General features: G+C 37.8%; 1 protein-coding gene across 1 annotated transcript in view; it reads left to right on the forward strand.

Moving 5' to 3' along the window:
- The window catches only part of DIP2A (disco interacting protein 2 homolog A), a 99,367-nt gene that overhangs the window by 77,382 nt on the left and 9,165 nt on the right, over positions 1–12,820 (forward strand). The window contains exons 22-33 of the mRNA XM_032189994.1: positions 125–239; positions 1,376–1,577; positions 2,126–2,235; positions 2,380–2,460; positions 5,699–5,822; positions 6,657–6,778; positions 7,106–7,217; positions 7,407–7,516; positions 7,996–8,126; positions 9,290–9,458; positions 10,608–10,778; positions 12,709–12,738. Coding sequence (XP_032045885.1) covers positions 125–239; positions 1,376–1,577; positions 2,126–2,235; positions 2,380–2,460; positions 5,699–5,822; positions 6,657–6,778; positions 7,106–7,217; positions 7,407–7,516; positions 7,996–8,126; positions 9,290–9,458; positions 10,608–10,778; positions 12,709–12,738 — 1,477 coding nt within the window. The remainder of the gene's footprint in view (positions 1–124; positions 240–1,375; positions 1,578–2,125; positions 2,236–2,379; positions 2,461–5,698; positions 5,823–6,656; positions 6,779–7,105; positions 7,218–7,406; positions 7,517–7,995; positions 8,127–9,289; positions 9,459–10,607; positions 10,779–12,708; positions 12,739–12,820) is intronic.

Genomic DNA, 12,820 nt, shown 5'->3' on the forward strand with positions numbered 1-12,820 from the left:
TGAATAATACTTGTATGTGTTGAAGCAGTACCATTGAAGATTGCAGTCATTGCCATATTATAGTAAACCATGCTATGTTCATCATATGTTGCATCCTATCATTCTTCTATCCTTTGCGTTTTAGGATAGCAGTTTTTTCTGTGACCGTTTTGCATGATGATCGAATAGTGCTTGTGGCAGAGCAGCGTCCTGATGCATCAGAGGAGGATAGTTTTCAGTGGATGAGCAGGGTTCTACAGGTAGTCAGATCTGTCCTTTCTCTCTTTCCAGGTGAATAAGGCTAATGAATGAAATGAGAATCTTAGAGCATCTGTTTTCCATAAGAAAAAACTTCCAGTGTAACTAGAGTTACAATATGCTGACTTTGAATGTATTTCAGAGCTGACAGTTAACAAAAAAAAAAAAAAGTAAAGACTTCTTTTCAGAATGTTTTTGAACTTAGTATTACTAGGATGACAGTTTGTGTGTTTTAATTCTGTGGGTTTCTGCTGATTTCATACTGGCTGGGAGAGTTAAGACTGAAAATGTTTAAGGTTACTTAGTGCCAATTAGCAAAACAGACCCTAAAATCTAAGTCACTAATGTTCTTATTCTAGATCTCCAATAGTAAGCAGTGAAAACTTTTTTCTCTTGTTTACTGCATTGTGCTTCCTTGGGGGTCAGGAGGAATTCCAGTAGTTGCATTTAAGGATTTCAGAACGAATTGAACAGTTATAAGAAAGTAAAAAGTGAGAGCACAATTATAGAAGAAGACTCTGTCAAGGGGACAAATTAAGGGAAAACTAGAGAAAACAAGGGAAGATAGATACCTCTTAAGCACAACACAGTTTTATAGTTACAGTTTCTGTCTAATTTCAGTTTTTAATCTTTTTGGAGGGCATACCTGGTAATAAGCTGTTTTTCACAAGAGAAATTTTAGTTATTTCTATTTTTAGAAGTATCATAGCTAAAATGGACACCTCAGTTTTAGGTAGCAAGATGTTTCCCTTCCTATTTTTGTGGTTTTATGTTCTACTGTGCTTCTGTGATCGTGCCATACGTGCTAAATTTGCTGTGATATAGTTTTGGCTTTTTAAAATCTCTGCACTTGTTGCCCACTTATAAGAGACTTTCCTAATCCCTGATGTGCAGGTGGCATCCCATTGATAGCGTGCACAAGCAAAGTCCTGGGTCTGCTCCTGCTCCCATTGAAGTCATGGCACAACTTCTATGAGTTCAGTGAGTGCAGAATTGGACCCTTTATTTGCAAATTATGGTGCAAGTAAAAATTTTAATGTTATTAAATGACTTGAATTCTTGCTTTATCTACATCCAGTTGATAATGTGGAATATTTTGTTGTTGTGTTGTTTTTTGTTTTGTTCTCTCTCTATCAAGGCAATTGATAGCATTCACCAAGTGGGCGTCTACTGTCTTGCCTTGGTGCCAGCCAACACTTTGCCAAAGGCACCACTTGGAGGAATTCATGTTTCAGAAACCAAGCAGCGCTTTTTAGAAGGTGCTCTGCACCCTTGTAATGTCTTGATGTGCCCACATACTTGCGTTACTAACCTGCCTAAGCCTCGACAGAAACAACCAGGTAAGTAAAACAGAACATGTTGCTAAGGTCTACATGTCTGTTTCTGAGGGCAAGTGTAGGGTGACCTGGTAGCAATGTGAGAGCTCAGGGTTGTGCATCTTGGATGGCTTCAAGATGCCTAACTTAGCAAAGCTAGTGGTGTTGTCAGAGCAGCCTAGAGCTCAGTGGGGGCATTATGGTTTACCTTGAATCCCAGTTAAATGCAAAGACAGACAGCATGTCCCATTTTCCTGCTTCCATAAATATATTGTAAATTGTTCCAGGACTGGCAATCTTGCACAGATGAGTCTTCTTACATACTGTAACTCACATAAGAGAACTGAAGTACAAATAGACCACGGCTTACTGAGTCAGTACTAGACTGCTTTAGTGTACCATATTATCCTCGTCTCTCTTACTCTACGGAATATGGTCTTTGGTTTTAGCTTTTCATCTTTTCCTGTCTACATTCCAAGTGGCATTTATAGCAATCTACAGTCTGAATTATTGATTGTTGCATGTTTATTACATTTTATTTTTCTTATTTTGCACTGTTTTTTAAAATGCAGATGTTGGTCCTGCTTCAATGATAGTAGGAAATCTTGTTGCTGGAAAGAGAATTGCACAAGCCTCAGGGAGAGATGTTACCCAGTTGGAAGATAACGATCAAGCAAGAAAGGTAATGCAAGCATCCTAGTAATATGAAATATTTGACATGGTTTCTTCAAAGTTAGGGAAGAACAGTCATGGTATTCTGCTGAAACTAAGAATGGGGCATTCTTAGTGAATCTGAATGTTTTCTATTATTCTTTTTCTGTTTCAGTTCCTGTATTTAGCAGATGTTCTTCAGTGGCGAGCTCAGACAACTCCAGATCATCCCCTCTTCTTGTTGTTGAATTCCAAGGTGAAATGCATCTTAGATTTTGCTTTAAGGTCAAGATCAGTAAAGGATTGTTTGAATTAGACTCACTAAGTTTGGAAAAGACATCCAAGATCTCTAAGAATTCTAAGACAAAAACACATAGAAGTCTTTTTCCTAAAATGCTTCAAGTTATTTTAATGTGTGATGTCATGGTTCTGAAGCAAATATAAATCATTGGTGGTTAGAAAGCAGCATAATTTTTCTACATCTAAAATTTTATTCCATGTCTAAAATTCTAGTGTGCATTTTGCATTTCTAACTTAAAAACATATCGGCAGTTGTGTTTCCTGCTGGAAAACAACTTGCGTCATTTTAATGGAAGTCACGGTTCAGTTTTTGTTCCTGAGCATAAGGCAAAGAGGAAATCACTGCTGGAGGTTTTTTTTTTTTTCATTAGAAGATACAGAGCCTAGGCAGAGAACCCCCGGAACAACTTTGGAGTCCTGTTTCCCAGAAGCACTGCATACTCTTCAGGAGACAGATGCCTTGTCTTTATGAGCCTTTCCCCCCTAAAAAGGATGTCACTCCAACACGAATAAGTAAATGCTTCAATTTTGGAGCACAGGCAGTGTATATGTATTTATATATACATATTATTTAGGGCTTTTTTAGCCCTTATGATATATGACAAGGCAACAGTCGTGTTTCTTAGTGTGTAGATCATATTTGCTTGTAGTTACTCTGTTCTGTGCTTTACTGTCAGTAGTTTTGGAGTGTTCACAAACCCCAGGCATCCAACACTTTGTAAGGAGATGTAAAAAAAAAGAAAGAAACCTGTGCTTTTTTATGTTCCTCAGTATTTCAGCATCCCTGGGCTTGAGGAGCACTACCGCTGTGTGTATTTCATAATATTCAGATGATTTAGATTCTTCTGCTTCTGTTCTGGCATATTTCCCCCCCTTGTTCTACCTTCCTTTCTTTCCAGGAGGCAAGATTAGTCTCCAGGAGTCAATTTTGGTTTGAGCCTGTACTCACTAGCTACTCTTCCAATGATGATAACAGCCCAGTGACAAATTGGGTCTACCCTGTGCTGTACTGTACCGCAGATATGTGAAATAACATATGGGCTTCCAGAAGGTCCAGCAACAGTCCTGTGAAGTAAGGGATTTGCCTTTGGGTCTCTTGTTCAGACAGGCAAAATGGCTTAGGACATGGTTCAAAGTTCTGACTTTTCTACTGAGACTCTGGTTTAGCATAAGAAACTTCTTTATTATGGTGAAACTGCTTCATTATGGTTATAGTTAAAAGCCATCCATAGAATTGGTTTACCTCTCAGAGTAAAGAGGAAAGTTTTTAATGTGAAGTCCCTTTCTAGGTCACTTTGTTCAGGCAACTTTTACTTTTTGCAAAAAGATGAAGGGTGACTGCAAAAAGATGATACAGAACTTAAGCACAAATAAATTATCTTACTGTGAACACGTGCCTTAAATAGTTTGGACTAATAAGCTGCAATGCTAAACAATTGTGTGTTCACCACTCCACATGAGAAACCCTTCTGTTCTATACCTTTTCATGTCAATCTTTTTCTCCCAAGTCCTTGAGCTGCAGAAGTTCCCATCTCACTTGTGTGATTTTACTGTTCTTATTGTGTATGACTAGCTCACAGATTTGCACTTCAGCAGGTTTTCTTAGTAAAACCAAGCAGGATGACAGTGCTGTCCTGCATCAGATTAGGCTTTGGATCAAACAGCTTGGGCTGAGGCAGCTTGTTTTGGGTGTGAAACTGGATACCTATGTAACAGACATTTGCTGTGATAATCCTTATCTGCATAGTGGGAGGCTTGATTTAAGTCTCTGTTTCCCTCTGAGATGGTTGTCCTACCAGTTTTTCTTACATCAGATTGTAGTCTCATAAAGGATAAGTTATCATTTCCTAAGACTGGGAAGCAAAACGACCTTCACTGTCTTCACATCAAAATCTGGATTAAGCCTTCAGTAGTCTCCATGACTTTTTGGTGAATGCCTAAGTAATCCAAAGATACAACTATTCCCATTTGAAGATTGTCCAAATACACAGTTTCAGGAAATGTGCTTTCTATCTACAACATGGAGATGCACTGATGTAGAAGTGACAGTGCATACCAACTGCAGCTCTGGTTGCTTCTCTGTCCGTTTAATAGCCTATCTGTATCAAAGGCATTGCAGTGTTCTCTTCACACTCTTGAGAATGCTAATTGCAAAACCTGGAAGTTTAGTTGTGTATGGTAGAGTAGTTCTGTAGTCACCTAATTCCTGAAAGATAAAGGTAACTTTCAGGTAACCTACAGCTGTGAGGTTTGATTGCTTAGTCAGCCACTGTATGTACACCTGGATAAAGTGCCACTGGAAGGAGATAGGAGGGTAGGATTTAATCGCCTGTAATTTGAAGTTTTTGACCGGGTGCATACCTGCCTTCTTCTCTGTTCCAGAAGCTCTGTGGTTAAGATTTTGTGATTATTTATTCTTTTGTTGTGAGCGTAGAGAAACCATTAAGGTTTATGGCCTAGCCATATAGCAGAGCCAAAGCCTCTGGGCTCTGCTGTTTATGCACTATGTGATCTCACAGTGTAAACATAGGTTTGGACAGTGCCTCCAGATACATATATTTGGCAACCCTGCCCAGAGCAGGGGAATTGAAACTAGATGATCTTTAAGGTCCTTTTCAACCCAGGCCATTCTGTGATTCTGTACGGGCCCCTTCTTAGGCCTCTTCTCCACGTGGTAGAACAGAAATGATTACAGTCACTACCAATCTGCAGAGAAGGTAATAGGAGATAAGGAAATAGAATAAAGAGTTGTTGAATAAGAGGAAAGCACTGCAGTCAGTGTAGCGTTAACAATTTGAAAAAATTGTTTGATTGATAGCTTTCTGTAACCCATGCTCATACACTCTGAAATGAAACAAAGCAGATGAAGTGCTTCAGTTGCTGCTAAAATAACTGTGATACTACTGTTTTTTCTCCCTTGGACTATAAATTTCAAATATTTGTAAGGTATTATTTTTGTGGTACCAAATACATTTAAGAACTGCTTCTGATAATATCTGTAGAATACTCTAACATGCTAAAAGTTCATAATAACAATTTCTGAAATGTGAAGCATATTTTGACAGAGTCTTTAAATCTGCTGTATTGTTAAAATAACTGCTATGAAATGGAAATATTGTATCTGCAGCATGTACTTTATTCAGTGTCAAAATGTTTTCTGCAAAGTTTTCTGAAGTTGCCTATGTTCTCTGCAGGGCACTGTAACTAGTACTGCATCATGCATACAATTGCACAAGAGAGCAGAGAGAGTGGCAGTTGCACTGATGGAGAAAGGACGACTGAATGTTGGTGACCATGTAGCCCTGGTTTATCCTCCGGGTAAGGCAATACAAACAGGAAAAGTCAAAGTCAGACATCATAAAAAAAGAAACAGCTCTTGCCAAGAAAACATTCGAACATCCTTTTAATATAGTTATATATGGTAGTGACTTAACATGTCAAGGAAGAGACTTGTTGTTTTATTAATAAGCTGCTTCTCAGAATGTCAAACTGAATTTACCAAACTCTTTATCTAACCACTCCAGATGTCTGGACAGTTACCCAAATATAGTTTGTTCTAAACCACATGAAAAATTTTGGATTTTCAGGCTCAGGAAATTGAATAAAACTGGATATGTATCCATGGAAAGTAAGATTAGGGATGTCAGTGTTGATATTTTCATGACCACCTGTTTTTTTCTGAATGACTGCCTACAGAAGTGAAATCTGGACCTCAGAATTGCATTATTAGTGTGTATTTACAAGCGTACCTCAGGAAAAAAAAATCCTCTAAAAGTGGGATGACTGAGTATTTCATAGTTACAGTTGTGAAAAAATACTTTTAAAAAGAATTTGAGTCATCTTCACAACCTTACAGTACCTTCTTTTTTTTTTTTTTAATATCTTTTATGCTGCCTGTCCATGAAAATAAATTTCTAACAATTTTAAAGTTTTTAGATTTTAAATACTTTTTGCTAACTCTCAAATACAAATTATTTTAACCTTATATGATTGAGTTTGGCCAAGAATAGGCGGTTGTTTTGAAAAGACCTTTGTGACAAATCCTTACATCTTAATAAAATAAAATTTCTCAGTGCATATTTTGATCTTGCTGAAAGGGTTTGGCCTTTTGTTCTGATAAAATAGCTTTAATTTCACAAATATTCTTTACAGGCGTAGACTTAATAGCGACTTTCTATGGCTGCTTATATGCTGGCTGTATACCTATCACCGTTCGCCCACCTCATCCACAGAATCTTGCTACCACTCTGCCCACTGTCAAAATGATTGTAGAGGTACGTATAAGACATTTCTCTTTTAATGCTTGTGGTGGGTGTAGGTCAGTTGATGCTGATAGTGACATTGCCTGATAAATTATTTTGCCACACTCAGTGTAAAATAAGTCAGAAGAAAATCAGTGTGCAGTGACTGAGTCAATCAATACTTCTTTTAAAACTCGTTTAAAATGTTCTTTCTGCTATTGTAAATTATTTTCCTTTACTTCCGCTGCTTTTCTTCATGTATTCAGCTTACTAGTTATCTCGTTCACATGGATATGAAATTCCTGGAGAATTCGTTAACTGGCTTTACAATGTTTTTAATGCTGTGTTTTGTTTTTACAGGTCAGTAAGTCTGCATGTATACTTACCACACAAGTGATAATGAAACTGCTGAAGTCCAAAGAAGCTGCAGCAGCTGTAGATATTAAGACTTGGCCCACTATTTTGGATACAGGTACAGAATGTTTGTCCACTAGATAAAATGTATATAGGTTGGAGACGGATTATTGTTGTTGTAGTTATACCATAGCTGCCTAATTAAATGGATGTCTCTTGCATTGCATTGACATAGCCATCCAGGACCTATAGAAAGCATCCAGTGTTAATTCTGTGAAGATACATTTTAATCCTGTGGTCTTTCTAGATGATATGCCGAAAAAGAAGCTGGCTAATATTTTCAGACCTACATCTCCAGATATGCTGGCATATCTGGACTTCAGCGTGTCTACTACTGGCATATTAGCAGGAGTAAAGGTAGAGTACTTGAAGAGAGGCTGTTAAATTTAATTTTCTTATATATTGGCATATTTCACATTCATTCCTTCTGCCAGTGGGTCATCTTAGTGTTCAGAAGGCTTGTTCTAAAATGTGCATGACATTAAAGTTTCTTGATGCACTTTTTGGAAGCATTCATTCCTACCTGGTTGTATGTGAGGAATCACTGAGGGGACTAAAGGGAGGGTGTTTGTGGTGAAGTTCACAAATGTTTTCAATTGCAATTTATCACAGCAATATTAGACATTCCTTGACATTATTTGACATCACAGGTATCACTTACAGATAGCCTGATAAGTAGCTAAAAATTTGGGCTTATATCCCTTTCCTGTTTCACAGGCATGTAAAAAGAATCACTACCAGTTGCTGTATCTTCTACAACAAGCATTTCTGTTGGTATTAAATGTGATACCTCTTTTTAAAAAAATCCTTGAAGACAGCCTGCTTTCTTCTTACAGATGTCACATGCAGCTACAAGTGCCTTATGTCGTTCTATAAAGCTACAGTGTGAGCTATACCCTTCACGTCAGATTGCCATCTGCCTTGACCCTTATTGTGGTTTGGGATTTGCACTATGGTGCTTGTGCAGGTATGTTACTGAATCATAGGTTTTCTCATATGTCCCCATCTTTTTCCTCACTTCTGTAGAATCCCAGCTAGTTGTAGTGGATGAGACTATAAGAGTAACCCCAGATTAACTTTTTGTAGGCATTTCATAAAAACATACAACATTCATACCAATATGCATTTTGTAGTAAAAGAGTTGATTTAAGTCAGTCAGTTACTTAAGTAACTTTGGTTTTGCAAGTGGAATTAATTAGACACAAAATCCAAGGGAGGGAAAAAAGGAACTGAAGTGTTTTCATGGTTATCTCCTCTGATGGTTTTGAACTTCTGAAAACTTTGAAACTCTTTGAAATTGCTTTCTTTGAAACTCTGATGGTTTTGAACTTCTCCCCTGAACAATGTTCATGTTTTCTATTCTAACTGTCACCTCCCTGCAGAAATATCATTCCTACCAAATCTCTCTTCTCATTCACCACGCAGATTTAGACAGGTGCTTTTCCTGGATGCAGACATGAGTGGCGTTTGCTGCAAGGCACACAGTCTGTGCTGGATATTGGGTGCTTGTGGAGAGGGTGAGAGAAGAGTGAGGAGGGGCAGTGAGTGTGAGTGAGGTGGGAGCCAAAGAGCATGAATGCTTCCTCATAACTCTGAGTCCGCAGTGAAAGCTGCCAGGGCGATGTTGATTCTTAGGTCAAGGCTAGGCAGGCAGTGCCTCTCGTGCAAGCTGTGTTGACTGCATGCTATGCCTAGCAGGCAGAGATAACAGGTCTAAGAGACAGAGCTGCAACCACAGCCTGCCATGGGAAGCAGGCTTTGCAAAGAAGGCACAGGTTTGTGGGATGGCACATGTATTCTTACCCTCTCTCTTACTGTAGTTTACATATGTGAAAATGAAAAGTTGCCTAAATTTCAAGGCATTGAGAATTTATTTGCCTGTAATTCAGTGCAACTTACTGCAGGACAGATAAATTCACCTTGAAGTTTGTGGCTTAACTTTAACCCATAGTGCCTTGCCAACTAATCAGTTGAAAATCCAGTGAGATGCTTGCTTTCTAAAGAGCTGAGTTGAAGTTCATATCAAGCTCTCACTTTTCCTGTTGTTGTTTGGTTCCCTTTTTCTTTGAGTAACTTCTCGCTTTTTATGATGGCTTGAAGTTTTCATGCTTGTTTTCTTCTTTTCCTTAGTGTATATTCAGGTCATCAGTCTATTCTTGTCCCTCCTCTGGAACTGGAGAGCAATGTATCTCTCTGGTTGTCTGCTGTAAGTCAATACAAAGTGCGTGTCACTTTCTGCTCGTACTCAGTGATGGAGATGTGCACCAAAGGGCTTGGAACACAGACCGACATGCTGCGGGTAAGTGGACTTGTCTCTTCAGCACGCTGACATACAAATACATGTATTTTCCTAAAAATACTTCATTTTGTCCTGTAGAACATGGTCCTCTAAGTGTTTCTTTGAGAGCTTTTAATTATCACTTGTTTTGCAGGAAATGTTGAGATTGCTGAAAATTTCATCTCTTGCATTTCTGAGGGGGGAGACATCTTACGTTCTCAACTGGTTTTTTTTGCCTCCTCCGTGCTGCTGTGTATTTCTGAAATTTTGGACAAAATACTTAGAAAGGCAAAAATAAAAACCCAGCCAAACAGACAAAACAAAACACACATGAAAAAAAAGCAAATACCTTCACCCCCTGACTGCCCAACCCCACACTTGCCAAGTCTCACCTGCTTTAGGGTCTTTTCAGACAAACAATATTGAATTCTAAAACTGATGTAATCTTTCTAACAGTTGTAGTTACACACTTTACACCCATTTATTTTGAGGAAAATCTCTTAATTGAAGTTTAATTGATTTGAGAAAGCACTTCTGTCTCAGTCTCAGGAGAGTTTCCATGGCTTTAGTAACTAAGCTGCTCAGGACCTCTGCTGGGAATGTTTGGCAGCTTGTTGCTTGCAAGAAGGCAACTACATTGTGCTTATTCTCAGTATAGAAAGAAAAGAAAACAAAACAAACTAACAAAAACTTTTGTTCCTCTGTTCTCCTGGGCCTCACTGAAGGGAATCTTGGCCCACAGCCAGTTGTTTTGGTTTCATATTGATGCTGATGAGTATTCATAACATCTTGAGTGCTCTGCCTTTATCTGAACTGTGTAGCATTTGGAGCAAGCAGGTATCTTGTGAGCTTCATGTGGATGCCTGCCCCTCCCTGAGACACAATAATGTTTTGTGTTTTTTCAGCTCAAAATGATGAGTGTCTGTCACAGCTACGTGATGTGAGCGGTTTCTGTCTTGCGCATCACACTGTGACACAAAACTGTTTGGCACAGTTTTAGAGGGCTGTCCTGCTTGGCTGGAGCCAAACTGAATGCAGTTTGTGTTCATATTGTTTAACGAATTCATGTCAGTTTTTAAAGACAGCCAGTTCCACAAATTAAAATGGTTTATTTGTAGAAATGCTGATTTCAGACTTAAAATGTATTGTTTTCTTTATTTAACCCCTCAGATGAAAGGAGTTAACTTGTCTTGTGTGCGAACATGCATGGTGGTTGCAGAGGAGAGACCAAGGATTACATTAACACAGTCTTTCTCTAAGTTATTCAAAGACCTGGGCCTCTCTGCTCGTGCAGTGAGCACTACATTTGGGTGCAGGGTCAACGTAGCAATTTGCTTACAGGTGAGATTAAACTGCTTATTCCTTACTCTTACACACAGTATCTCTGGGAACTTTATAGGAAGTCATATTCAGCTGTGTTATTTTTTTCTAATAAGCTACATAATCTAGAGCTCCATTGCTTGCTGTTTCTTCACCCAGTTGAATAAAGTTATAAGTTGTGAATTATAGTGTTGATTTGCCTGTCTAATTTGGAGGATCAGCATTACAAAACTTCTTTCCTTCCTGCTATGCAGGAACAGTACTAAATTAAATACATATCTTCCTGTTCATAAATATGGTAAATATTTTGAGCAATGCAATTTCAGCTTTCATGTGATTCAGATTTTGCCTGTTGAAAAATAGCTGATGTATATGTAGAATTAAATGAAGATAAGAGTTCCTCAAATAAAAACTCTTATCTCAAAGACCCAAGAAAACTATCAAGGTTGACAGTTTTCTTTTCACTTTGAAAGATTTCAAATGACCACTATCAACATGCAAATACGTTTGTCTCATTCCATATAAGAGTTGGACTTACTTTCAATTAAAGGTATAAAATGGGAAGCTTTGAGAGGGAGAATAGGCATGTGTATTACACATCCCCGTGTCACAGACTGGAGACAATGACATGCAGTTGTCCAGACGTGTCTTTGATAGCTTAGTATTCAGTTGACACTAATCTCATATGTGTAATTTAACCAACAGCTTCTTAATTATGTTGTCATTCATAACTGCTCATTTAGTTTCTTTATTTTTTTTTGCACATATTAAAGGAGAAAATATTAACACCCTCTAGATAACCAGTTATAAAGAAATATGGCCAGAGTGATTTTATGAATCAGTAGAAAAATAGAAAAAATATAGATATAGATGAAATGAAGAAGATTGTGAAGAAAGACTGAAAGTTCCTTGAATAGAACATTTCAGATGCCAAGGGTCAAAGAATAACTTTCTGAATGGCCTGTCTGAAAAAGGATTTTAAAAATATATGTTGGCTATCTGTTGTTCAAACTGTTCAAACTAAATAGGCTATAGCAGTTTGGGGCTAGGTAAGAACTTCCTGTGCAGTCTAACTTGAAGGCACATACCTATGACATTAATCTAAGAGCAGCCTTAATAATCTAGAAGACCATACTTAGAATAACACTGAGCTATTCTATCTTGATGATATCAAGAACTTCTGATAATTCACAGGCAGCAATATGAGAAATCTTCAGTCTCTTTTTATGGTAGAATACTCTGTCTTAAACTAGCATAAAGCAAGCAAAAAAACAACAACAACAGAAACAAACAAAAAACACCAAATCAACATTTTTTCCAGGAGAGTATTCCAGGATAATTGTGAATAATGTAGGACTTCTGGGCATTTAAGCTTTCTCCTCATTTTATACCTCTTTATCTTTGTTTTCATTCTATTTTTAGTTTACTTTTAACCTTTCCCACATTCTTCTAAAGCATAACTGTATCTGACATTTTATGTTGTTGAATTTAAATGAATAGATTTGTAGCCAAACTGAGTATTTGATACAATTTAGCATGCAAATAAATCAATGACAGCTTACCACCTTACTGGACTGGTCGACTGAGAAGTAAAAGTTACTTCTGAAGTTACAAGTAGCGTTTAGATGCTTGCAGATGGAGGAGGGATTTATGATAGGACAGCAGACATTATGTATGATCTGCTTTAAGCCTCTTGTTTATTTACTGGGACTTGCATGTTTCCCAGTGAATCACTTTAAAAAAAAAAAAAAACAAAAAAAAAACAGGCTCTTAAGTAATCTGAAATACGAATTTTCTTTTCACTCTGAAACAGTATGAGTTTTGTTTTCTGTCTTACTGTGTGTATCTTATGTCTCCAGTGCCTCTTTGTTTGTATTTTCTTCTTCCCCTTTTTCTCTGTTTCACACACTTTGATGGCTTCTGTTACTTCTGTTTGTGGTCCCACTGTCAGCCAAACAGGCTGGGCAAGCTGGCTGAGCAGGTATAGTGATGCATGTGTGTGCTTGTAATGTCCTAAAGTCAGTCTGGTTCAGTGGTAAAACTCTATAAGGAATGTATCCTAG

This window comes from Aythya fuligula, chromosome 6, assembly GCF_009819795.1.
Source record: "Aythya fuligula isolate bAytFul2 chromosome 6, bAytFul2.pri, whole genome shotgun sequence".
In the NCBI taxonomy this organism is placed as follows: domain Eukaryota; kingdom Metazoa; phylum Chordata; class Aves; order Anseriformes; family Anatidae; genus Aythya; species Aythya fuligula.